Source organism: Hemitrygon akajei, chromosome 3 (genome assembly GCF_048418815.1).
Source record: "Hemitrygon akajei chromosome 3, sHemAka1.3, whole genome shotgun sequence".
Taxonomy (NCBI): domain Eukaryota; kingdom Metazoa; phylum Chordata; class Chondrichthyes; order Myliobatiformes; family Dasyatidae; genus Hemitrygon; species Hemitrygon akajei.
This window is the reverse complement of record NC_133126.1, coordinates 3994230-4020879: the sequence shown is the minus strand read 5'-3', so window position 1 is coordinate 4020879 and position 26650 is coordinate 3994230. Positions and strand designations below refer to the sequence as shown.

The following is a 26650-nucleotide window of genomic DNA, read 5'->3' as shown; positions in this document are numbered from 1 at the left end:
TGTTTGTTATTTCTGGGTACTGATTTGAAACAGGGGGCACATTGCACAGCATCCACCAAATGAGATTTATTAAGTTTGGCCGGGCAGCGGGAGTTATCACCCCTGGGATTAACCCGCTAGGCGAAGCGAGTGTTACATATAAAACAGGATTTGGAATTTCTGGGCACATTATCAGGCTGTACTGAATGTCCCCAGTGTTGAAGCATACAGCGGAACAGGAGTGTAGCACTGGACGGTCACACGCAGACGGCTCCATGTGACTGGGTCGCTTCACCAAAACAGAACAGCTCACATCCTTACTATAAGAACCGCTCTCTTTTTAATTGAATAAAAATATCTTCTTTTCTATTGGTTGTGTGTAAAAACACATGAGCTAAATCATTTATTTAACCTGAAATTTATACTAATGGACATTATTTATTTTCAGCCATAAAATTAACTTAAAATGGTTGAAATTCACTTCTTCATCTATGCTTCTCCCGGCAGTTACCAATAAGTATGTAGTCAGCAGCTCCCCATTGTACGCCTGTTGACAGTCTGTGATTGGGAGAATATTTAACTTGGCTTCTTGCATTGTTAACGGAGCTGGTCAATACTCATCTGAAAGCAATTGCAACATTGTCTGTGGGAACTGGGTCTACCTTTAAAATAAGCTGAGATGCATAGTTAGAATTATTCTGGAAAGTAACATCATGAAGGATCCCATCCACCCTGCTCATGGACTGCTTGTCCCATTCCCATCAGGGACAAGGCCACGTAGTATCCACACCAAGACCACCAGACTCAAAAACAGCTACTTTCCCCGAGCACTAAGGCTGATCAACACCTCCACCTACAAACCCACTCACTAACCCACCCCTCCATACCCCCCAACCATCACTACTTTATCACTTCCTGTCAGTCACCTTCTGTACAGACACTCCTGTGCCTAGTGTCACTTTATAGACATACAATCAATCTATGGATATAAGCTGTCTTATGTATTTATATTTACTGTGTTTATTATTATTATTATTATTATTATTATTATTGTCTTACTGAGTTTTTTGCGCTGGATCGGATCCGGAGTAACAATGATTTTGTTCTCCTTTACACTTGTGTACTGGAAATGACATTAAACAATCTTCGATCTTGAAGACCACAACATGTAGATCTAAACGAGAGCTCGCCCACACGCACACCTGCGAGAAGAAACTCACAGTCATACACACGCGTGCACACACAAAAATATACAGAAAGACACGCCTTTATATATAAACGCACACCAAGTACCTACACACACGATCACCCACACTTCCAATATCCCCCTCCCCCCAAGAACTCTACTTGCTTAGTGATTACGTGAAATGGGCATCAGCTGTGAACTTTCGCGCACAAAGTGTCCCTGCTGGAGATCTGAAAGTTCACCCAACTCCCAGCAATCAAAGAAAACCATAGGCGTTGTACAAGGGAGGCGGGATAGTTGGCTTCGTGGGAATGGGCTTCAAAACGACAGGTTTGTGAATTTTTTGTCCGCTTAAAGAGTCTTTGGAGTAAACCGGGATCTCGGCTGACGGGTTCCTCCCTTTCCTCCAAACGCCAATGCCGGGGAAGGCAGAGGGAGGCAATCCCAGATGGCTCTGATACACCCGGTGACCATGGTACTGAAATGGACAGCAACCGCAGGCATTCACTGTGCGCGTCAGCGAACTGAAGTGGAATTTCAGCGGCTCTCTCTCGCGGTCCAGTTGTATCGCTGGGAAAGTTGAGGACTGCTTGGGTGGGTTGGTACGTTCCTGCATTCGCTTGCTTTCAGGTCCCTGGCCCGCCGGGTCTTCAGCCGCGGCCACCGCTTGTTCCACATGAAGCAGCTTCAAGGGCTGGATGGTTTTGGATGGCCTCGGTTCCTCCCAGAAGGACGCGGGGAGCTGTCGTTTCCTCATGGGCACTTGGTTTTGTCTGCCTAGTTGCTTCCCAGCCGCCGTGATAGTTCCCGGCAAGGTTTCGCTACAGTCCTGGTCCGAGGCGGGTTGGAAGTGTAGGTGAGCGTCCGCGTGCTGTAGGATATAGGCCCGACTCTTGTCGTCTGTCCCTTCCTTCGAACTGGTTTCAAGAAGCCGGTTGGTGTGACAACGTGGAATCCGCGAGTATTTCTGTGAAAAACGTTTCAGCTGCTTCTGTAAGTATTTTCTGTGGTCGACCGAACGCCGACAAGGGGCTGATTTGTCCAATGCCGCCTTGATATCACTCGAAGCCAAATTGACAAAGTTCAACAGTGTTTTCACTTCGCTATCCGCAGATGCCATGTTAATCCCAAACTTCAGGACATCCGCACCTATGGCTAGCTCTCCATCCGTGACTCAGGAGGGTCGGCTCTCTCCACTGAACACTGTAAGACAGAGAAGAGACCATTTCACTCATTATTGAATTCTAATCACCAACCAGAGTTGTCACGTATTTCAATCAGTCAATGACGAGTAGCCTCCGTCAAAGAATATCAGCTACTCTCAACATCGCTATGTTCACTGAATGTTCCAACCACTTCAACACTCGTTCACAACCACACATAATTGCTTTGAAAGTCCATTGTCTGAGTTACTCTATTTTATGTTGTTCAATCGTACTATTAGAATGGTCTCCCATTGCCTGACGTATACACTGGCGAGACCAATGCACTGATACCTAGCAGACACACATACGTCCACACACATTTAATTTGATAACAGCTTCATTGTAAAAGAAATTCCACCACATTAAACCGATGTCTACTTCTGGCACCAATCCAGGTAAGCAGATCCCCACTATTATCAAGGAAGAAGTATTTAGTATTAGCGTAAAACTTTTTTTTTCCGATCGTACTTTCTTTGCGTTTCAGTATAGCCCTATTGAGAACCTGTGGCAAAGGGCTTACTGTATAGCATTAATTATTTACACAAGCGCACGCAGCGCTGGATACATGTATGTTACCTGTGTATTATCCATCAATAACCCAATCCTTGTTTAAACGCTTCTGCTCACCTTTGGGACCTGCTAGAGAACAATTTTCCTTCTATTTTCCCACTAGAGTTAGCTGAATGAATATAAACTGCCTGTAGTTAAGGCACTTGCAGACCAATCAGCAGCTCCTTCTGAGCACAATACATCCCAATCAGGCTCTGGGCTCGCTTGTTCCACATTCTTTTGTATCACAAATTGTTGTTATGGAAACGCAAGGGAGAGGGAAAGAAAAAGCGAGCCAAGAAGTACAATAATTTTTCAGTGCAATTTTCCCACTCTCTCGGCTCCTTCCTCAGCGCCCTTTCCTCTAAAACATGATGTGCAGATAATATGCGGGCACTCAGCGGATTTTTCCCCTCAATGAAAAGTAACCTCAGCTGCCACATGCCTTACGATAGGCATGCTTGAGTGCAAGAACACAATGCTAGCTTTGCTAGTCTGGCTTGCCTACTTTTAACTGTTCTGCTAAGGCTTTTTGGGGGGGCTGATGTCAGAAGAAGTAGCAGGGAAAAAAAACTGAAGAGATGTGCAGATATCCATGGTTAGGGGGCTTGAGCGCTCAAGAATCTTGTCTTTATGTTTGCGTTCTCAATCGAAACACACAAAGGCTGAATTACCCATTGAAACCGCCCTGACAATGGGATCGAGTTGGACAGCACTCTTGCATTTGTAGTCAAACAGTTAGAGACTTAAATCGAGTCGTCATGATAGAGAAAGAGTTGGACAAAGCCCATAGAATATCCATCAGTAAACATTTTCCTATGCCATATTAGTGGGTCGCCATGGCTTCGCAGCGTCCAGGGACAATAGCGCAAGTTTGCACACTCGAATACTGTCACCCTGCCAACGCACGCAACAGCTAAAAAAGGACAATCCATTGGAAACGATGAACTCTGTGGGGAAGGTAGGGCCGGACGGTCTTTTTTTTTGAAAAGCGTGTGAAATGCTAATTGTTCTACTTCTTTCCCCGATGAACTGGACGCTGCTCAGCATGTCCTTCCCACCTCTCGCTCATGCAAGGTGGCACTTCTTTTGAGCGGGACGGCGGCTAAATAGACTCGCGCATATTCGGCCCCCATTTCTCAAACCGCCCCTCACCTGGCCTGCATTTTGCGCGGGTTCTCACAGGAGTGTGAAATTGTGCCAACACTGGGCCTGCGGGTAAATTTAAACCTGAAGCCCCTGACGTGGATATAATCCTCACGATTTCGTAAGGACATAGACACTGGGTCCCGCGACCCAATTCGACGCAATTTAATCAGTAGACCTTTAAAAATGTCACCCGTCAAGATTGCCGTCAATACGAAGAATGCCTTTTCCAGGATATAATTGTAAAGGAGAATGAAATTATTCTTTTTTCGTATCTAATACAGCGCAAAAAAAACACAATAATTAAAAACATAATAAATAGCTTATACACACTGATTGATTGTATGTCCATAAGTGACGCTGGGCAAGGAGTGTCTGTACACAAGGTGAATGACAGGAATTGATAAAGTAGTGGTGGTTGGGGGTGTGGAGGGTGGGTTAGTGAGTGGAGGTGTTGATCTGCCTTACTGCTTGGGGAAAGTAACTGTTTTTGAGCCTGGTGGTCCTGGTGTGGATGCTATGTAGCCTCCTCCCTGATGGGAGTGGGACAAACAGTCCATGAGCCGGGTGGGTGGGGTCCCTCATGAAGTTACTGGCCCTTTTCCGGCACCTCTCTGTACTGTGTATATATATCCTTGATAGTGGGTAGGCTGGTGTCGATGATGTATCTTAAACATATACGCGACCTAGCACCTATAAAATATCTGCATTGAAACATTAAACAAGTTTAAATGTATTATTGTCGTCAGTCTCGCTGATTCTCAGTAACTGTAGAATTTGGAGTCGGACACATCCAGTCTTTCTCAGTAATACATCGGACATGTGGCTTTTAAAATGCGGCCTCCTTTATTTCTCAACGCAAATTAGGTTTGCATTTCAGCACCTCAGTTGGAAAAGTTCAAGACAAACGTGGATTTATCAAGCAAGGCTGTTGTTGATGAATTTTAATGTCCTCGTCATTTAGAACAGATGCAAATCACCCTGCGCCTGTCCCACAGCTGAGTGTCTCTGGCCTCCCGTGCACTCCTGATTTGATGGACCCCCTACTCCGTAAGTTCCACGATGGGATTTTTGCTCCTTAAATTAAAATTTAATTAAAAATGAAGCCTGAACTGGAAATCTGAAATTAAACAAAAAACAGAAATACAGAAAAAAATCTCAAGATTCAAGATAGTTTAATGCCATTTCCAGTACACAAGTATAAAGGAGAACAAACTAATTGTTACTCCGGATCCGAAGGCGCACAAAAGTCCAGTATAAGGTAAGGAACGCAATATTAATTAGAACTTAATAAATACGTAAGAAAGAACAAGTCGAAAATATCTGTGAAGTTTCGGATGCGGGACCATTCATCAAAACTGAGAAAGAGTGATAAGAGATTCCTCCCTTAAACCTTGTCTCCCAGTGCCCACCCCTCCGTAACTGAGGTTCCGAAGCCTACCCGTTTGATCAAATCTTCTTTATTGCTGTCGTGCGGCAAGGAATGAGGTTAGAAATTATCCGGCAGCAACTAGAAGACCATAAGACTAAAGAATAGAGCAGAATTAGGCCATTCAGCCCATCGAGTCTGCATCATGATGGCTGATTATTATACCTCTCAACACCATTCTCCTCCCTTCTCCCATAACCCGTGACGCCCTGAATTTTGAATTTCCCGCGTTTGAATAATGGCATGCGCCGACATGCTGGGGAAACCCTTCACTGAACGTTGACTACTTGGACAGAATATCTGCACGTTTCAGTTCAGTCAAATACAGACCAAACTTCAAAACAGAGGCACGTGCTTATGTATCTGTACGTGCGCTGGAGATGGAGAATCCCAAAATTACATGCAATTGGCTTATAGTTTCATCGTTATACGACCATAAGATCATAAGACAGAGAGGCAGAATTGGGCCATTCGGCCCATCGAGTCTGCTCCACAAATCCATCATGGCAGATTTATTATCCGTCTGAACTTCGTTCTCCTGCCTCATTCTCTGCTTGAAATATACCCCCTGACTTGGCCTCCACAGCCGTCCGTGGGAATGAATTCCACAGATTCGCCACCCTCAAAGTTCAAAATTCAAAGTACATATATGTCATCATATTCTACCCTGAGATTAATTTTATTGAAAACCGCACATAAGAGGACGGACAGACAGACAGACAATATGCAAAAGACAACAAGTTGCGCAAATACAGAAGTTAATAATAATAAACGATGGAAGACAAATGGTATACATTGTCCCAACAATAATACCTACAACTGGTATCATCCCAAAGCATTAAACAATTTGGTGTATTTCGCAATATTTCTGTGAATCTCCAGAAAGCCACAACACTAAATAGTCCGAAAGTTCCTAGCAATTGAGAAATGAGCGTACTGTACTTGGCTATGCCCGTACCTCTGATTTTACCAGCTTGAGCTGAGAAAAAAATACAATATTAATAATAGATAGATACAAACTAGGTAGATAAGCAGTACACATCGAGGACAACTGTAGATGTGAGATGTTGCCCCGGTACTACGTGTAGTGGTACGCGATCTTATTCCCACCTGGCATCTAGATCCCTTGCATCTTTTGCTATAAAATAACTAATTACTGAATATCATTTTAAGAAATGTTGTGAATGATTATTGGAAATTAGACCACACGAATAATCGGCATTCCCAGCAGAACAGTTTACAACTGCAGATATTGACAAAACGCATCGCACTCTCTTTAAGGTCACCCTTTGGTTGAGCCGGCTGACGGCAGCCCGAGAGGCCACCGGAGGCTTTTATCATCGCCTGCTCTTCCTTGTCGGCGACGATGTCCGAGTGAAAAGAACAATTAACAATAGGGCACACCCCACAGCGCCCCCATCCCTCGGCAGAAGAATTGCGCTTTGAAGTTGTATGGAGAGAAAGCCGGAGATAAATCACTTACAGCTGTGAACATGTCAATCCGAGACAGCAGAGGCAAAAATTACTCCGCATGTCATCTCAGCATGCGGATAGGGTCCAGCTGTGGACCAATTTCAATCTCGACACATCTCAAGCTGCCAAGGTGCTGGAAATCACCAGCAACGCTGTTCGCCAGAAGTCGCGTTGAATATTCGGAATGAATGGAATGCTGGAGTTCTGCGGCAACTGTCCTGCAGGACGCGGCGAAAGTGTGGCACTTGGAGCTGAATGGACGGTGATCATCTGTCTTTGACAGATTTGCAACGACACTGTTCAGTTTAAAACTAGATTTTAAAGTCAAAGTTTAAGATTGTTTAATGTCATTTTCTGTACACAGGTTTAAAGGAAAATTAAATAATTGTTACTCCGGATCCAATGCAGTGCAAAAATAAACACAATAAGGTTACGAACACAACAATAAAAACACAATAAATATAAGCAAATAAGATACATAGATGGAATGTAATTTTATAAAGTGAATCTAGGCACAGGAGCGTCTGTACATAAAGTGACCCTGATAGGAAGTTCTGCCGGATGGGGCAGTGACGGGGTGGGTTAGTGGGAGAACATAGACATCTAGAGCACATTACAGACCCTTCGGCCCACAATTTTGTACTAGCCATGTAACCTACTCTAGAAACTGCCTAGAATTTCCCTAGCTCATAGCCCTCTATTTTTCTAAGCTCCATGTACCTACCTAAGAGGCTCTTAAAGGACCATAGTGTACCCAGATAGAGTGATCAGCCTGACTGCTTTGGAAAAGTAACTGCTTTTGAGTCTGGTGGTCCTGGTTTGGATGTTACATAGCCTCCTCCCTGATGGGAGTGGGACAAACAGTCCATAAGCAGGGTGGGTGAGATCCTTCATGATGTTATTGGGGCTTTTCCGGCACTTTCCTGCTCAGTGTTTTCTTCTGAATATGATAGTAACAATATTGCTGAATGTAAGTTTTGTATATTCTTTTATAATAGAAAATGAAGTGAAAAGGTCTCTTTGGCGATAATATATATTTTAGGAACTGTATTTTCACATTATCATAAACTATATGTTTATTTTATGAATCCTTTAACACCCATCAAGTTGTTTTGATAAACCAATTCTGTCTTTCATTGATGTGTGTACTTTTTTGGAAGTTATTTATTTATTTTGATTTGACCAAGACTTTGGTAAATAGATTTATTATTGTCACAGTTACTGATTTCTTTAGAGATACAGCATGGAACAAGCCCTCCCACCCAGCAACCCACTGATTTAACCCGAGGCCTAATCGCAGGACAATTTACATAGCCAATTAACCTACAAAGTGTTGTGCCTTTGGACTGTGAGAGGAAACCGGAGCACCTGGAGGAAATCCGTGTATTCATGGGGAACATGCAGATGGTGCTGCAATTGAACTCCGAACTCTGGAATTCCCCAAGCTGTAACAGCATCACACTGTGCTATCGTGGCACCCACACATACTGAGGTACAGTGAAAGGCTTGTCTTGCACAATGTTCATCCACACAAATTCATTACAACAGTGCATAATTGTAGTAAAGGGAAACTAATACCAGAATGCAGAGTAAAGTGTAATAGTTGCAGTACAGGTAAACAATAAGGTGCAAAGTCACATCAAGGTAGACTGTGAGGACAAGAGCCCATCTTATCGTACCAGAGAACCATTTCATGTCTCATACCAGCGGGATACAAGCTGTCCCTCCGCTCGGTGGAATGTGCTTTCAGGCTTTTTTTAAATCTTCTGCCTGTTGGGAGGGGCAACGTGATGCATTCAGATAGAATTCTATGGTCCATCAATAAAACGTGCTCAGAGTCAAAGAGGATATACCAAATTTCTTCAGCCTCCTGATGAAATAGAAATGTTGAAATTTTAAGTTCTCAACCCTATTGACCTCAGCACCTTCGATGTAGACAAGAGCATGTGTACTCTACCACCCAGCACCCCCTCCCCAATTCCTGAAATCAATGACTGGCTCTTGTGTTGTCGTGACATCATGTCACGAAGCCTTTTATCTCCTTCCTGTATTCTGACTCATTGTTACTTGAGATACAGCTCACTACAGTGGTATCATCTGCAAACTTGTGGATGGAGTTAGAGCACAACCTGACCATGCATGAGTGTACAGGGTGTAGAGTAGGAGGCTGAATGCATTGCCCTGTGGCAATAATTATGGCAGAGGTGTTGTGCCTTACTTATCTGTTGGTCAGGAAATCATGGATCCAGTTGCAAAGGGAATGTTGAGTTCAAGGTTGAAGATTTTAGAGACGTGCTTGGTTAGAATTATAATATTGAATGTGGATCTGTAATTAATGAGCAAAAGTCTAACATAGGGGTTCTAACTGTGCAGGTGTTCCTGAAATGAGTGTAGGGCCAGGGAGATGGTGTTCTATTTCTTTATTTAAAGATTCAGTATGGAGCAAACCCTTCCTTTCCAATGAACCACACCACCGAGCAACCCACCTATTTAACTCTAACCTAACCACAGGACAATTTACATTGACCTACTAACCACTAAGTCTTTGGTATTACAAAGTTTATACTTCTGACATGTTTTAGCCTCCGACAACCAAGTCCATCTCTTGGCCTTCATGTGTGACTTAGTTACTAAGCCAGTGGAGTAATTTCAACTGACAGGAGAAGGGGCACAGGCAGGTTACTGGAACCTTAAAACCAGTCATTTAGGGCAGATTGGGCTCAGTAGTCGTGGTTGGCAGCTCATCTAGGAGAAGGAAACTGTGATCTCAAACCTCTGTTACCTTCTGGCTATACCCTCTCATGGGGAAGGCTTTGGGGGTAAACCTGGAGGGAAAATCCAGAGCTGGTCTCCCTAAGGCAGTCCTACATTGAGTTCAACAATGACAGATGAGCCCTGTGACACTGCTAGTGGCAAACTGTATCAGTGTTTGCCATTCCTTTGGATTCATCAGCTGCATGGAGAGGGGGAGCCTTTACATGGGCAACAGCTTGCTCTCCACATCGTACTGCCCTGGCTTGCACATCAAACGTAGACAGTCGGGATGCAACGTCCATGGTCAGTGCTGACCAATGGAGGACCTTGACGTGGGTCGCTGGAGTGCATGACAAATAGTTCCTCAAATGCTTTGGGAAAGGATGCATTTTTCCTTGAGAAAATTCTGGAATAAGCTTGAACTTTATCATTAAAGAAAAATTGACAGTTAAGTGCAATTGAAGGGGGTTTCATTGCAGTTTATGTAGTGCAGCTCACTGATGGGTTTTAATGGTTACAGCCACTTTGGAACAGTTCAAGACAGCCATGGAATAATGAATGATTACATCTCCATGCTCTGAAGTCTGATCTGTTAAGTACATTAACACTTTTCTTTCTAAAGTGTCTATCTAAGGAGAAATTTGAAAGGAAACATTGAAAAGTTTAATTCACAAGTTACTCTTCTTATCATTGCTTTGCCGCCACTTACACACAGGGGGAGCTGGGGAGACTTTGGGGTTCTCACGTTTAACTTTCATTCATTCTTTGGGCACTTCTCTGTTTTCGTGGATGTTTGGTGAAGAAAAAGCATTTCAGGATGTATATTGTATACATTTCTCTGACATTAAATTTGACCTTTGAACTTTTATCTCTTATAGACAGAAATGAGAGAAACAAGGGTACCTGTCACAAAGTGAGCTGGCAATCTTGGAACCCAAGTGCAGAGGAAAGACAGACTCCATTGCAGAGACAACCACAAGAGTTTGTTCCTGATAATCCCAAAAGAACATCAGCATCTCATCTCAGCTGAGCTCACCACGAGAAATAACATTCTCACAACTATGATCCTGCAATTAGTGCCAATTGGGACTCCACTTAAATAATAAAAATAGCATGAAATCCCCAAGCTTATCGAAATAAACTTAACAAGCTTAAACAGAAGACATCAGGAGACCACATTACAAAGAACAAGTCAGTTGAGAGAAACACAAGGAATTATAAATGATTAACAACTGTTGTTAAACACCAATTAAACAATTCAGCTTCACTGAAGACCTCAGCGCCCAGTGCTCTCTACCGCCCCACACAGGCCTGAAGCGCTCATTACAGATACTGCGGCTTGTATTGAACCAGAGGTAAGCTTCATCTTTGGAATTGGTTTGGGTGATTTGAACATGTTGATTTTCTCTGACTAATTCAGAACATCCATAGATCACCAATTTCCCAAATGGAAGTACTGGATTAATACATTATTTTCCTAAATGATGAATTAGTAGGTGGAAAATATGCCAAATGGTTTACAATATGGAAAAATATGATGGATAAAGCAGAGCTGCTGAGTATTTGTAACTAGATACTGGGGGATGCTTGTGTTCAAAGGGACAAAGGCATGTTTATCCAAAAGTCACTGAAAGTTTACATTCGACTGTAGCAGGCAATTAAAAGTTCAAAGTTCATATACATCACCATATACAATCCTGAGGGCACACTCAATAAATCCAACAGCTATCATGAAAGTTGGCACCAACAGAATGGACATCCAGCGTGCAAAAGACAACAAACTGAGCAAATACATATAATAAATAATAATACTAATACTAATAATAAATAATATCGAGAACATGAGATGAAGAGTCCTTGGAAGTGAATCCATAGGTTGTGGAATTAGTTCAGTGAAATTGAGTGAAATTATCCCCTCTATTTGAAGAGGCTGATAGTTGAGGAGTAATAACTGTTCCTATACCTGGTAGGGTGAGTGAGTCCTGAAGCTCCTGTACCTTTTTCCTGATGGCAGTGGTGAGAAGAGAGCATATCCTGGGTGGTGGGGTTCCCTGATGACCGATGCTGCTTTCCTGTGACAGCACTCTGTGTAGATGTTTGTTTATTTATTTTATTTACCAATACTATGAGACCTCAAGGTATAGCAGCAGAATTAGGTTATTTGGCCCATCGACTCAACTCTGCCATTTCATCATGGCTGATCTATTTTCCCTCTCAGCTTCAATCTCCTGCCTTCTCCCTGTATCCCTTCATGCCCTGACCAATCAAGGATCTATCAACCTCTACCTTAAATACACCTAATGACTTGGCCTCCACAGCTGCCCCTGGCAACATGCGCCACACATTTGCCACTCTCTCCCTAAAGAAACTCCTCCTCATTTCCATTTTAAATTCTGTTCTGAGGCTGTGACTTCTGGTTCCTCCTCCATAGGAAACATCTTCTCCACATCCACTCCACTGAGGCCTTTCAACATTCAATAGGTTTCGATGAGAACACTTCTAATTCTTCTGAATTCTAGTGAATACAGGCCCAGAGCCATCAAATGCTCCTCATATGACAAGCCTTTCAATCATGGAATTATTTTCATGAACCTCCTTTGAATCCTTTCCAAATCACCATTACATCATTATTTTTATATTCTAGTCCTCCCAAAATGAATGCTAACATTGTATTTGCCCTCCTCACCTTTGGCTCAACTTGCAAATTAATCTTTAGGGAATCTACCTCAGATTTTTTAATTTTCCCTCCATTACAAAAACAGTCTACATGTTTAATTCTTCTACCAAAGTGCATAACCATACACTTTCCAATACTGTATTCCATCTGACACTTCTTTACCCATTCTCCTAATCTGTCTAAGTCCTTCTGTAGTCTCTCTACTTCCTCAAAACAATCCACCCATCCACCTATCTTCTATCATCCACAAACCTGACAACAAAACCATCAATTTTGTCATCCAATACATTGACAGCCCAGGTGGAACACTACAAGTCACCAACAGCCAACCAGAAAAGGCTCCCCTTATTCCCATTCTTTGCCTCCAGCCAATCATCCACTGCTTTATCCATGATAGTATCCATGCTTGTAGCTTGTTAAGCAACCTCGTATATGGCACCTTGTCAAAGGCCTTCTGAAAATCCAAGTACACATCAACTGATTCTCCTTGGACAGGACCCAGAGATGCTGTCTGGCCTGCTGAGTTCCTCCAGCATTTTGTGTGTTGCTTGGATTTCCAGCATCTGCAGATTTTCGCTTGTTTGTGAACTGATTTTCCTTTGTCTGTCCCACTTGTTGTTTCTTCAAAGAATTCCAACTGATTTGTCCGGCAAGATTTTCCATTGAGGAAGCCATCTTGACTACGGCCTATTTTATCATGCCTCCAAGTACCCCAAAACCACATTCTTAACATTGACTCCAAGATCTTCCCAACCACCAAGATCAGACCATAGTTTCCTTCCTTCTGCCTTTCTCTCTTCTTGAAGAGTGAAGTGACATTTGCAATTTCCCAGTCTTCTTGAACCGTTCCAAAATCCAGTGATTCTTGAAAGATCAGTACTAATGCCTCCACAGTCCCTTCAGCTACCTCTTTCAGAGCTCTGAAGTGTGCACCATTCTGGTCCAGGTGGCTTATCTACCTTCAGACTTTTCAGTTTCCCAAGAATCTTCTCTCTAATTGTGGTAACTTCACATATTTCATGCCCCGACACCTGGAACTTCCACCATACTGTTAGTGTCTTCCACAGTGAAGACAGATGCAAAATAGCTATTCAGTTCATTTGCCATTTCCTTGTCCCCATTACTACCCCTCCAGTATTGTTCTCTAGCAGTCTGATATCCACTCTCACCTCTCTTCTACACTTTATATACAGTATTTGAAAAAATTTTGGTATCCTCTTTAATACTATTGGCTAACTTGCTTTCATATTCCATTTTTACATTCTAAATGACTTTTTTTAGTTGTAGTCTGTTGTTTTTTAAAAGCTTCCCAGTCTTCTAATTTTCCATTATTTTTTGTGCCGTTATAAGCCTTTTCTTTGGCTTTTACGTTGGCTTTGATTTCTCTTGTCAGCCATGGTTGTGTTATCATCACTTTAGAATACTTCTTCCTCTTTGATATGTATGTATCCTGCACCTTCCGAATTCCACCCAAAGATTCCAGCCACTGCTGCTCTGCCATCATCCCTGCCAGTGTTCCTTTCCGTTCAATTTTGGCCACTTCCTGTGTCATACCTTTGTAATTCCCTTTACTCCACTGTAATACTGATACATCTGACTTTATCTTGTCCCTCTCAAACTGCAGGGTGAATTCTATCATATTATGATCACTGACCCCTAAAAGTTCCTTTATTTTGAGTTCTGGTCAATTCCAGCCCTTAGAGCTACACTGCCCTAACAAACCCACAACCCCGATTAACCCTAACCTGATCACGGGAGAATTTACAATGATCAATTAACCTACCCAATATGTCTTTGGACTATTGGAAGAAACTGGGGGACCCAGAGAAATCTTATGCATTGCACAGGGAGGACACACAGAGACAACTTACAGAATGGTGCTGGGATTGAACTCTGAGCTTTGGAACACCCTGAGCTATGATAGCGTCCTGCTAACCACTAAGCTACTGGGTGATCAATGGCGGTGTAATAATAAAAGCACTTTTATTCTGAGGGGATTTCAGTATTACAGTTCCAAGTTCAAAGTTCAGTTGATGCATTACTGCTGTTATACAGGGTCAGTACACCATCTCTAGTGTTCTGCATACAATTTTAGACCATAAGACCATCAGATGTAGGAGCAAGATTGTGCCAATTGGCCTATTGAGTCTGCTCTGTGATTTCATCATGGCTCATTCAATTTCCCTCTCAGCCCCAATCTCCTGCCTTCTCCCCATATCCTTTCATGCCTTGACCAATCAAGAATCTATCAGCCTCTGCCTTAAATATACATAAAGACTGGTCTCCACAGCTGCCTGTGGCAAGGAATTCCACAGATTCACCATTCTCTGTCCACTTCTCTTCGGGATATGGTTTCTATTGTGGGGGTACAGATAATCCCTTACATAAGGTGAGGATGAGTGGGCTGAGCCTTCACTCTTTGACAATCAGGAGTAACTGAGGTTGGGTGAGACTAGAACGAGAAGTCATGGGTTAAAGCTGAAAGGTGAAAAGTTGAACGGAAATGTGAGGGGAAACGTCTTCACTCAGAATGTGGTGAGAATGTGGAATGAGCTCAGGGTGTCTGACAGTCCGAGGGAGGAGTTGTAAAGTTTGATGGCCACAGGTAGGAATGACTTCCTATGACGCTCAGTGTTACATCTCGGTGGAATGAGTCTCTGGCTGAACGTACTCCTGTGCCTAACCAGTACATTATGGAGTGGATGGGAGACATTGTTCAAGATGGCATGCAACTTGGACAGCATCCTCTTTTCAGACACCACCGTCAGAGAGTCCAGTTCCACCCCCATAACATCACTGGCCTTACGAATGAGTTTGTTGATTCTGCTGGTGTCTGCTACCCTCAGTCTACTGCCCCAGCACACAACAGCAAACATGATAGCACTGGCTACCACAGACTCATAGAACATCCTCAGCATCGTCTGGTAGATGTTAAAGGACCTCAGTCTCCTCAGGAAGTAGAGACGGCTCTGACCCGTCTTGTAGACAGCCTCAATGTTCTTTGACCAGTCCAGTTTATTGTCACGGAGTGTCATGCTCAAGCAGTAAATGGATATGGGATAATTCAGGAATCCAGCACTGATGTAGGAGGTCGAAAGGAGAAGCAGACTTCATGGGCCAGATGGCCAGGTCTTGTATCTTATGCTTACAGAGGAATGAGTGATGAACATTAGTCTGAAATTTCAATTTTCAATAAAAATGCCGAAATGCAAAGAAATACACTTTTGAAGTTATGTGCTTAAAATAACAATTTCCCGTGATTTTGTCAATACATCACTGATTGCAGAGAAAATCTGGCAATCGCTCATTTTACTTTGAGAGGAATTTCACACATATGAGAAGGGAGATAAACTGTTCTGCACTAAACTGGTTAAAAAGATAATTATTTTCTATTTACCACCAGAGATCATGACACTCCACTAATGAGATGGTTCACAGATGCTTCCAGTTTGGAAAAATGCCTTTACCTCAGGACACCAAAAAAAACTTTGAGACAAAGCCAAGAAGATCCAATTCAGAAAGAAAAATCAAGATTTGAGGGTGAGATGAACCAGACAACTTCTAATTTTTGGTGTCTATCACTCGTAATTATGTGTTGTTATCATCAACACATAATAATAATACCTATTTATAGGTATTAATACCTATTAATTAATTAATAATACCTATTTATAGGTCCTGACGAAGGGTCTCGGCCCAAAATGTCGACATTGCTTCTCCCTATATAGATGCTGCCTGGCCTGCTGTGTTCCACCAGCATTTTGTGTGTGTTGTTGTTTGAATTTCCAGCATCTGCAGATGTCCTCATGTTTACCTATTTATAGAGCACTTTTCATACAGATAATGTAGTTGAAAGTGCTTTACAATGGGATAAAGTGCAAAAATGAAAATAAAAGACAAAAAAATGTCAGTTAAAAGCAAGATTAAATAAATAGGTTTTGAGCTGATGTTTAAGTGTCAACTGTGTCTGCATCCCTTATAGTTTTAGGTTTTGAATTCCACAGTTCAGAATCAGAATCAAACTCAGAATCAGGTTTAATATCAAGGATATTGGTCGTGAAATTTGTTAACTTTGCAGCAGCTGTACATTGCAATACATAATTACAGAGAGAGAAAAAATCCATGAATTACAGTAAATATATATATATCATAGTTCAATTAAATAAGTAGTGCAAAAATAGAAATTAGAAAGTAGTGAGGCAGTGTTGATGGGTTCATTGTCCATTCAGAAATCAGAAGGCAGAGGGGAAGAAGCTGACTATGTGCCTCCAGGCTTCTGTACAATGAGAAGAGTGCATGTCCTAGGTGACGGGGGTCCTTAGGAATATTGCTCAATAAAGCTGACCTGTCAATTATCTTTTGAGGAAAACTGTTCAAAGAGTCTGGTGGAAGAAGAGCTGAGAGTTCAAGCAGGATTACAAAAAGAAAGCAACTCGGTAGTTTACCTGGTCCCAGATCTTTAAGAACAAGTAGGAGAATGTTAAAATCGATTCTGAAAGGTACAGGAAGCCAATGCAGAGTAACTCGGACGGGAGTGATACATTCCCTCATCCTGGTCTCAGCAGCAGTATTCTGGAAGAGTTGCGGGAGTAATACAATCCCTCATCCTGGTCTCAGCAGCAGTATTCTGGAAGAGTTGCGGGAGTGATACATTCTCTCATCCTGGTCTCAGCAGCAGTATTCTGGAAGAGTTGCGGGAGTGATACATTCCCTCATCCTGGTCTCAGCAGCAGTATTCTGGAAGAGTTGCGGGAGTGATACATTCCCTCATCCTGGTCTCAGCAGCAGTATTCTGGAAGAGTTGAAGTTTGTCAATAGATTTCTTTGGAGCACACAGTTCTTCATGAACTGTTGTTAACACCACACCAAAGTGAGTAAACATATCTGAGAAGGAAATAAACAAAACCTGCAGCTACTCAAAATCTGAACTGACTCAGAAGTAGAAAGGCAAGCAGAATTTCAGAAGGAATACTCTTTTTTTTTCAGATTATGTATTTGGGAGAATTTGTAATTTGGTCAGAGAGTACTGTGTGACCGGGCTTTGCCCAGGGCATAGAAACTGGTCTGAATTACTGCTCAGCATCAAATCACAGCAAGCACATACTGAGATTTTATAAAAAGGCACTTTAGAAAGTTAAGCAGAACAAAGGAAATTAAAAACGAAGTTATTCGGTTATTACAGATACTTTCCATAGTGAGCTCTGTTGCCCCTTCTCATCGCTACCATCAGGGAGGAGGTACAGGAGCCTGAAGACACATACTCAATATCTCAGGAACAGCTTCTTGCCCTCTACATCAGAATGGGCAGTAAACCCAAGTACACGACCTCACTATTTTCTTTTCTTTTTCAGTTCTCTTTCTATACTAATTTAATTTAATTTTACACCTATTTCTTATTGTAATTTGCAGTTTTTATAATTCACTGTACTACTGCGGCAAAACAACAAATTTCAGGGCATATGCCAGTGATATTAAACCTGATTCTGATGTGCTTTTGCAGTTATTGCTCTCATTGTTACTGACCAAGGCAAGTTCATGTGATTATAAAGAGTGACACACAAACGATGTCAAATGTAATTCAGATTAAACCGCCTTTCACGTCTGCAGTCGAACATATACTGTGAATGGCAGATAAAAAGTGACACTGCTTCAAAGATTCTGCATGACAATAGCTTCCCAAAAAAGACTAAAAGCTTAAAGTGTGTGAGAGACGAGTGGTGGAGTGAATGGGTTAGTATCCTGAACTCTGACAATGTAAAGATCATTCCAAACCTCCTCAGAGGAAGATGCTTCACTCCTGACTGACAATGCCATAAATGTCTCATTCATCAAATTCAGAAAACCCATCACATCTGGCTCCCAATAATTCCAGCTATTCATCTGTCAAATTGACAAGCCCACATTTAAAGCCATTCTTTTTATAGTAAGGAGTCTAATTGCCTCTTTTAAAATCTGAGGTATTCTGTTAAGTGCAGCATTTTTCCTATCGCCTCAATCTGCATCTAAATGAAGTGGAAGCTCATATAACTGACAAGCTTCACACAGTTATCAAAGGGGAATGCAGGAGTTATGGGTCAGCATTTAGAAATTGGATTTCACCCGCATTTATTTTATGTAGAGATACAGCACAGAACGGGCCCTTCCAGCCCAAAAACCACTCCCACCTAGCAACCCACCAATTTAACCCTACCAAATTACAATACAATTTACAGTGACCAATTAATCTATAAACCATAAGACTATAAGATATAGAAGTAGAATTAGGCCATTTGGCCCATCTCCTGCCTTCGCTCTCTGCCACCATCTCCTCCCTTCACTCTGTATCCTTCAATGCCCTGACCAATCAAGGATCTATCAATATTTGCCTTAAATATACCCTATGACTTGGCCTTCTCAGCTGCCTGTGGCAAGGAATTCCACAACTTCATCACTCTCTGGCTGAAGAAATTCCTCCTTATCTCCATTCTAAAAGGTCACTCCTCTATTCTGAGGCTGTGTCTTCTGGTCTTAGACTCTCCCACCATAGGGAACATTCTCTCCACATCCACTCTATCGAGGTATTTCAACATTTTATAGGTTTCAATGAGGTCATCCCTCATTCTTCTGAATTCCGGTGAGTAGAGGCCCAGAACTATCAAATACTCCTCATATGACAAGCCTTTACATTTACAAATCAGTACATCTTTAGACTGTGGGAGAAAACCAGAGCACCTGGAGGAAATACATGTTCCAAAGGGAGGACATAAAGATACACCTTGCAGATGACGTCGGAATTGAACTCTGAACTCTGATGGCCCGAGCTGTAATAGTGTCAATCCAACCACTAATTTACCTTTCAACACAGTAAACGAATGCTTTGCTTTAACAGAAATGCTGAAAAATGACACAGTTAGGAATGACACAGTCCTGACGAAGGGTCTCGGCCCGAAATGTCAACAGTGCTTCTCCCTATAGATGCTGCCTGGCCTGCTGCGTTCCACCAGCATTTTGTGTGTGTTGTTTGAATTTCCAGCATCTGCAGATTTCCTCGTGTTTGCACAGTTAGGAATATTCATCTTGAATCAATTGCTTGGATGGCTTTTACACTGATGGCTCTGCTAAAACAGAGTTTGCAGTGGGAGTCTGCGGAGATAGTGGCTGCTGTATCTTTGATGTTAGGAACAGGTGAAACAGGCCTCAACTTTGAAGAACTCTATCCACAGTAACATAGCACAGTAGCAATGGAGGGGAGGTGCTGGAGAAGAGGGGACAAGTTGGACAAACTTGGAGTGGCAGAGGCTGAGGGGAGATCTGGTGGAGTTTTCTAAGATTATGAGAGGTGCAGATAGAGTGACAGACAGCAGCTTCTTCCCAGGGTTGAAATGTCCAATACCAGAGGGTATGCATTTAAGCTGACAAGAGGTAATTTCAAAGGAGATGTGAGGGGCAAATTGTTTTTGCATAGAGTGGTGGGTGACTGGAATGCACTGGCTGGGGTGCTGGTAGCAGCAGATACATGGAGACTTGTAAGAGAAGTTGTGATACACCCATGAATGTGAGGAAATGGAGGGACATGGACATTGTGTAAGCAGAAGAGATTTGTTTAGTTGGCTGTTTGATTGTTTGATTTGACATTGCTGGCCGAAAGGACTGTTCCTGAGCTGTACCGTTATATTTATTTAGACTCAGAGAGTCATAGAGTACTACAGCACAGAAACAGGCCCCCCAAGCACCTAGCTCACACTGAGCCTCTTAATCTGCCTAGTCCCACCAATCTGCAGTGGGACCACAGCCCTCCATACCCCTCTGGTCTATGTATCTATCCAAACTTCTCTAAACGTTGGTATCGAAATTAAATCCACCACTTGCATAGACAGCTTGTTCCACATACTCACCCTCTGAATGAAGACATTTCTCCCCATGTTCCCCTGAAACATTTCACCTTTCACCCTTAACCCATGACCTATAGTTCTAGTCTCACCCAACCTCAGTGGAAAAAGCCTGCTTGCATTTACCCTATCTATACCCTTCATAATTTTGTATACCTCTATCAAATCTTCTAAATTCTAGGGAATAAAGTTCTAACCTATTCAGTTTTTTCCTATAATTCAGATCCTCTAGTCCTGTCAACGACCTTGTAAATTTATTCTGTACTCTTTCAACTTTATTTACATCTTTCCTGTAGGTAGGTGAGCAAAATTGCACACAATACTCCAAATTAGGCCTCATTAACGTCTTATACAAATTCAACATAATATCCCATCTCCCATACTCAATACATTGATCTATGAAGTCCAATGTGCCTAAAGCTCTTTTTACAACCCTATCCTGCTTTTTACAACCCTATCCTGCAGGCATGTGATGGCGGGCAGTGAAGTGGGGAAGATTTAAAAAGGACAGAAATCCTGAATCGGTTTTCGTTTGGAAAAGGGAGTCGGAGGATCAGAATGGGAGTGCGGCGGGAGCCATCTTGAATTTTTCTTATTCTCATCGGAGTTAAGAGAGGCAGGACTGCGCAGGCGTGTGACGGCGGGCAGTGAAGCAGGGAAGATTTAAAAAGGACACAGCCTTATACAACGGGCAGCGTCATTTGCGGGCAGTGGAGTGAGCCGGGAACAGAATGAAGGCTTAAGGGCTTGGGCTCAACGGGCTTAGGCGGAAGCGGGCGAGGCAAGTTCAGTTTTTTTTGTTATTTGAGGAAGGGGGAATTACGAGTGTGAGGGCAGCTTGTTGTTCTCGGTGTCAGATGTGGGAGGGCCTGGAGTCTCCCAGCCTCCCGGAAGTCCACATCTGCGCCAGGTGCACTGAGCTGCAGCTCCTAAGGGACCGTGTTAGGGAACTGGAGCTGCAGCTCGATGACCTTCGCCTGGTCAGGGAGAGTGAGGAGTTGATAGAGAGGAGTTACAGGCAGGTGGTCACTCTGGGGCCATGGGAGGCAGATAGGTGGGTCACAGTTAGGAGGGGGAAGGGGAAGAGTCAGGTACTAGAGAATACCCCAGTGGCTGAACCCCTTGACAATAAGTACTCCTGTCTCCTGTTTGAGTACTGTTGGGGAGGAACAGCCTATCTGGGAGAAGCAACAGTGGCCGTGCCTCTGGCACAGAGTCTGACCCCGTGGCTCAGAAGGGTAGGGAAAGGAAGAGGAAGGCAGCAGTGATAGGGGACTCAATAGTTAGGGGGTCAGACAGGTGATTCTGTGGATGCGATCAGGAGACCCGGATGGTAGTTTGCCTCCCTGGTGCCAGGGTCTGGGATGTTTCTGATCGCGTCCAAGATATCCTGAAATGGGAGGGTGAGGAGCCAGAGGTCGTGGTACATTTAGGTACGAATGACATAGGTAGGAAAAGGGAATAGGTCCTGAAAGGAGAATATAGGGAGTTAGGAAGGCAGTTGAGAAGTAGGACCACAAAGGTAGTAATCTCAGGATTACTGCCTGTGCCACGCGACAGTGAGAGAAGGAATGGAATGAGGTGGAGGATAAATGCGTTGCTGAGGGATTGGAGCAGGGGGCAGGGATTCAAGTTTCTGGATCATTGGGACCTCTTTTGGGGCAGGTGTGACCTGTACAAAAAGGACGGGTTACACTTGAATCCTAGGGGGACCAATATCCTGGCGGGGAGATTTGCTAAGGCTACTGGGGAGACTTTAAACTAGAATGGTTGGGGGGGTGGGAATCAATTTGAAGAGACTAGGGGAGGGGAGGTTAGTTCACAAATAAAGCTAATAGACAGTGTGTGAGGGAGGATAGGCAGGTGATAGAGAAGGGGAGCACTCAGACTGAAGATGTAGGGGAGAAGGAAGAAAAAGATAATAAAGTTGATCACATCGTTAGGGATAAACAAAAAGGAAGAGGTGGAGACTTTCTTAAATGCCAACACAGATGCCTTGTGCAGGAAGGCACAGAGTCGACTGTACTTCCTAAGAAGGTTGGCGTCATTCAATGTCTGTAGTGAGATGCTGAAGATGTTCTATAGGTCAGTTGTGGAGAGCGCCTTCTTCTTTGTGGTGGCGTGTTGGGGAGGAAGCATTAAGAAGAGGGACGCCTCACGTCTTAATAAGCTGGTAAGGAAGGCGGGCTCTGTCGTGGGCAAAGTACTGGAGAGTTTAACATCGGTAGCTGAGCGAAGGGCGCTGAGTAGGCTACGGTCAATTATGGATAACTCTGAACATCCTCTACATAGCACCATCCAGAGACAGAGAAGCAGTTTCAGCGACAGGTTACTATCGATGCAATGCTCCTCAGACAGGATGAAGAGGTCAATACTCCCCAATGCCATTAGGCTTTACAATTCTACCGCCAGGACTTAAGAACTTTTTAAAAGCTATTATTAATGCTTTTTGAGATAGTGATTTAGATGCATATCATATTTTTTACTGAGTTAAGTATTGTATGTAATTAGTTTTGCTACAACAAGTGTATGGGACATTGGAAAAAAGTTGAATTTCCCCATGGGGATGAATAAAGTATCTATCTATTTTAATGCTAGGAGCATTGTAAGAAAGGTGGATGAGTTTAGAGCATGGATTGATACCTGGAAATATGATGTTGTAGCTATTAGTCCATGGTTGCAGGAGGGGTGTGATTGGCAACTAAATATTCCTGGATTTCGTTGCTTCAGGTGTGATAGAATCAGAGGGGCAAGAGGGGGAGGTGTTGCATTGCTTGTCAGAGAAAATATTACAGCGGTGCTTTGCAGGATAGATTAGAGGGATCATCTAGGGAGTCTATTTGGGTGGAATTGAGGAATGGGAAAGGTGTAGTAACACTTATAGGGGTATATTATAGACCACCTAATGGGGAGAGAGAATTGGAGGAGCAAATTTGTAAGGAGATAGCAGATATTTGTAGTAAGCATAAGGTTGTGATTGTGGGAGATTTTAATTTTCCACACACAGACTGGGAAGCCCATTCTGTAAAAGGGACGGATGGTTTGGAGTTTGTAAAATGTGTGCAGGATAGTTTTTTGCAGCAATACATAGAGGTACCAACTAGAGAAGGGGCAGTGTTGGATCTTCTGTTAGGGAATGAGATAGGTCAGGTGATGGATGTATGTGTTGGGGAGCACTTCGGGTCCAGTGATCACAATACTATTAGTTTCAATATAATTATGGAGAAGGATAGGACTGGACCCAGGGTTGAGATTTTTGATTGGAGAAAGGCTAACTTTGAGGAGATGTGAAAGGACTTAGAAGGAGTGGATTGAGACAATTTGTTTTATGGGAAGGATGTAATAGAGAAATGGAAGTCATTTAAAGGTGAAATTTTGAGGGTACAATATCTTTATGTTCCTGTTAGGTTGAAAGGAAAGGTTAAAAGTTTGAGAGAGCCATGGTTTTCAAGGGTTATTGGAAACTTGGTTCGGAAAAAGAGGGAGATCTACAATAAATATAGGCAGCATGCAGTAAATGAGGTGCTCAAGGAATGTAATGAATGTAAAAAGTATCTTAAGAAAGAAATTAGAAAAGCTAAAAGAAGATACAAAGGCTTTGGCAAGTAAGGTGAAAATAAATCCAAAGGGTTTCTACAGTTATATTAATAGCAAAAGGATAGTGAGGGATAAAATTGGTCCCTTAGAGAATCAGAGTGGACAGCTATGTGTGGAGCCAAAAGAGATGGGAGAGATTTTGAACAATTTCTTTTCTTCGGTATTCACTAAGGAGAAGGATATTGAATTGTGTAAGGTAAGGGAAACAAGTAGGGAAGTTATGAAAACTATGACGATTAAAGAGGAGGAAGTACTGGTGCTTTTAAAGAATATAAAAGTGGATAAATCTTCGGATCCTGACAGGATATTCCCTAGGACCTTGAGGGAAGTTAGTGTAGAAATAGCAGGGGCTCTTACAGAAATATTTCAAATGTCATTAGAAACGGGGATGGTGCCAGAGGATTGGTGTATTGCTCATGTGGTTCCATTGTTTAAAAAGGGTTCTAAGAGTAAACTTAGCAATTATAGGCCTGTCAGTTTGACGTCAGTGGTGGGTAAATTAATGGAAAGTATTCTTAGAGATGGTATATATAATAATCTGGATAGACAGGGTCTGATTAGGAATAGTCAGCATGGATTTGTGCGTGGAAGGTCATGTTTGACAAATCTTATTGAATTTTTTGAAGAGGTTACGAGGAACGTTGACGAGGGTAAAGCAGTGGTTGTTGTCTATATGGACTTCAGTAAGGCCTTTGACAAGGTTCCGCATGGAAGGTTAGTTAGGAAGGTTCAGTCGTTAGGTATTAATATTGAAGTAGTAAAATGGATTCAACAGTAGCTGGATGGGAGATGCCAGAGAGTAGTGGTGGATAACTGTTTGTCAGGTTGGAGGCCGGTGACTAGTGGTGTGCCTCAAGGATCTGTACTGGCTCCAATGTTGTTTGTCATATACATTAATGATCTGGATGATGGGGTGGTAAATTGAATTAGTAAGTATGCAGATGATACTAAGGTAGGTGGCGTTGTGGATAATGAAGTTGGTTTTCAAAGCTTGCAGGGAGATTTAGGCCAGTTAGAAGAGTGGGCTGAACGATGGCAGATGGAGTTTAATGCTGATAAGTGTGAGGTGCTACATTTTGGTAGGAATAATCCAAATAGGACATACATCGTAAATGGTAGGGCATTGAAAAATGCAGTAGAACAGAGTGATCTAGGAATAATGGTGCATAGTTCCCTGAAGGTGGAATCTCATGTGGATAGGGTGGTGAAGAAAGCTTTTGGTATGCTGGCCTTTATAAATCAGAGCATTGAGTATAGGAGTTGGGATGTAATGTTAAAATTGTACAAGGCATTGGTAAGGCCTAATTTGGAGTATTGTGTACAGTTCTGGTCACCGAATTATAGGAAAGATATCAACAAAATAGAGAGAGTACAGAGAAGATTTACTAGAATGTTACCTGGGTTTCAGCACCTAAGTTACAGGGAAAGGCTGAACAAGTTAGGCCTTTATTCTTTGGAGCGTAGAAGGTTGAGGGGGGACTTGATAGAGGTATTTAAAATTATGAGGGGGATAGATCGAGTTGACGTGGATAGGCTTTTTCCATTGAGAGTAGGGGAGATTCAAACAAGAGGATGTGATTTGAGAGTTAGGGGGCAAAAGTTTAAGGGTAACACGAGGGGGAATTTCTTTACTCAGAGAGTGGTAGCTGTGTGGAATGAGCTTCCAGTAGAAGTGGTAGAGGCAGGTTCGGTATTGTCATTTAAAGTAAAATTGGATAGGTATATGGTGAGGAAAGGAATGGAGGGTTATGGGCTAAGTGCGGGCCAGTGGGATTAGGTGAGTGTAAGCATCGGCACGGACTAGAAGAGCCGAGATGGCCTGTTTCCATGCTGTAATTGTTATATAGTTATATGGACACCACTTTCAGTACCAGAAAAACTATCAGGGATCAGAATCAGAATCAGGTTCAGCATCACTGGAATATGTCATGTAATATGTTGTTTTGTAGCAGAAGTACATTGCAATAAATAATAATAAAATCTATAAATTACACAAAGCTATATATATATATATAAATTAAGTAAGTAGTGCAAAAATATAGTGATTTAATGTACAGGGATGCAAACTCAGTTTACACTTTCAAACACGAGCTCAAATCCTATTTATTTAATCTTGCTTTTAACTAACATAATTTTATCTTATATTTTCATGTTTGTCCCACAGATTATCACCACAGAAGAAAAGTGAAACAATGGAAGAGCATGATCCTCCATGGCCCGAGTAGACTAGGTGTTGACGAGGAAGCATTGAACTCCTGGCTCAGAGTTGGAGACTCTTCCCAGAAACAAGAGCTCCTTGTGGCTTTACAGGACCAGTCGGTTAACACAAAAATACATAATAAAAACAAAAAAAAAAAACTGATGATGATAAATGCAGAAGATGCAAGAAAATGCAGAAACAATCTTACAGATTACAGGATCCTGTAGCAATTTAACTCAATCTGATTACTTGCACAGGCACAATCAAGTGACAAACATGAGTCTTCCTTTAAAGTACAAATTCATAAAAGAAATCATACCTGACTATAAATGCAAGCCTCTTACAGTTTTAGAGTCAGAGTCCCACAAATTACATTATGACCAATCCATTATTACAGACAGGACAGTCCATAATAACCGTCTGGATATAATAATACAGAATAAACAAGCAAGAGCAACTTATTTAATAGATTCAGCCATTCCAAACAGACATAACATATAGAAATCAATAAGTGAAACAATGCGGAATTAAAAGAGGAAATTGAAAGAGCATGGAATGTGGGCATCGTCCCAACAGTAATATCTACA

General features: G+C 42.4%; 1 protein-coding gene and 1 long non-coding RNA gene across 6 annotated transcripts; one reads left to right on the top strand and one right to left on the bottom strand.

Annotated features, from left to right (window-relative positions):
• Positions 1 to 1031: 1031 nt before the first annotated feature.
• Positions 1032 to 10729, bottom strand: LOC140723086 (protein FAM181A-like). Of its 5 annotated transcripts, none has more exons than XM_073037728.1 (2): positions 10625 to 10713; positions 1032 to 2368 (listed from the first exon to the last, which is right to left on the bottom strand). In XM_073037728.1, the coding sequence occupies exon 2, from the start codon at positions 2283 to 2285 to the stop codon at positions 1422 to 1424; it is 864 nt and encodes a 287-aa protein (XP_072893829.1). In that variant the 5' UTR covers positions 2286 to 2368; positions 10625 to 10713; the 3' UTR covers positions 1032 to 1421. The 5 variants fall into 5 exon arrangements, 4 of the variants coding, with proteins under 4 accessions (XP_072893829.1, XP_072893821.1, XP_072893812.1 ...); XM_073037720.1 differs by lacking the exon at positions 10625 to 10713 and adding an exon at positions 6978 to 7145; XM_073037711.1 differs by lacking the exon at positions 10625 to 10713 and adding an exon at positions 2998 to 3110.
• On the top strand, positions 8366 to 26314 carry LOC140723111 (uncharacterized). Its single transcript, XR_012097811.1, has 4 exons — positions 8366 to 8459; positions 10600 to 11076; positions 15802 to 15938; positions 26028 to 26314. It is a non-coding gene; the product is annotated as an uncharacterized lncRNA (long non-coding RNA).
• The last annotated feature ends 336 nt before the right edge of the window (positions 26315 to 26650 follow it).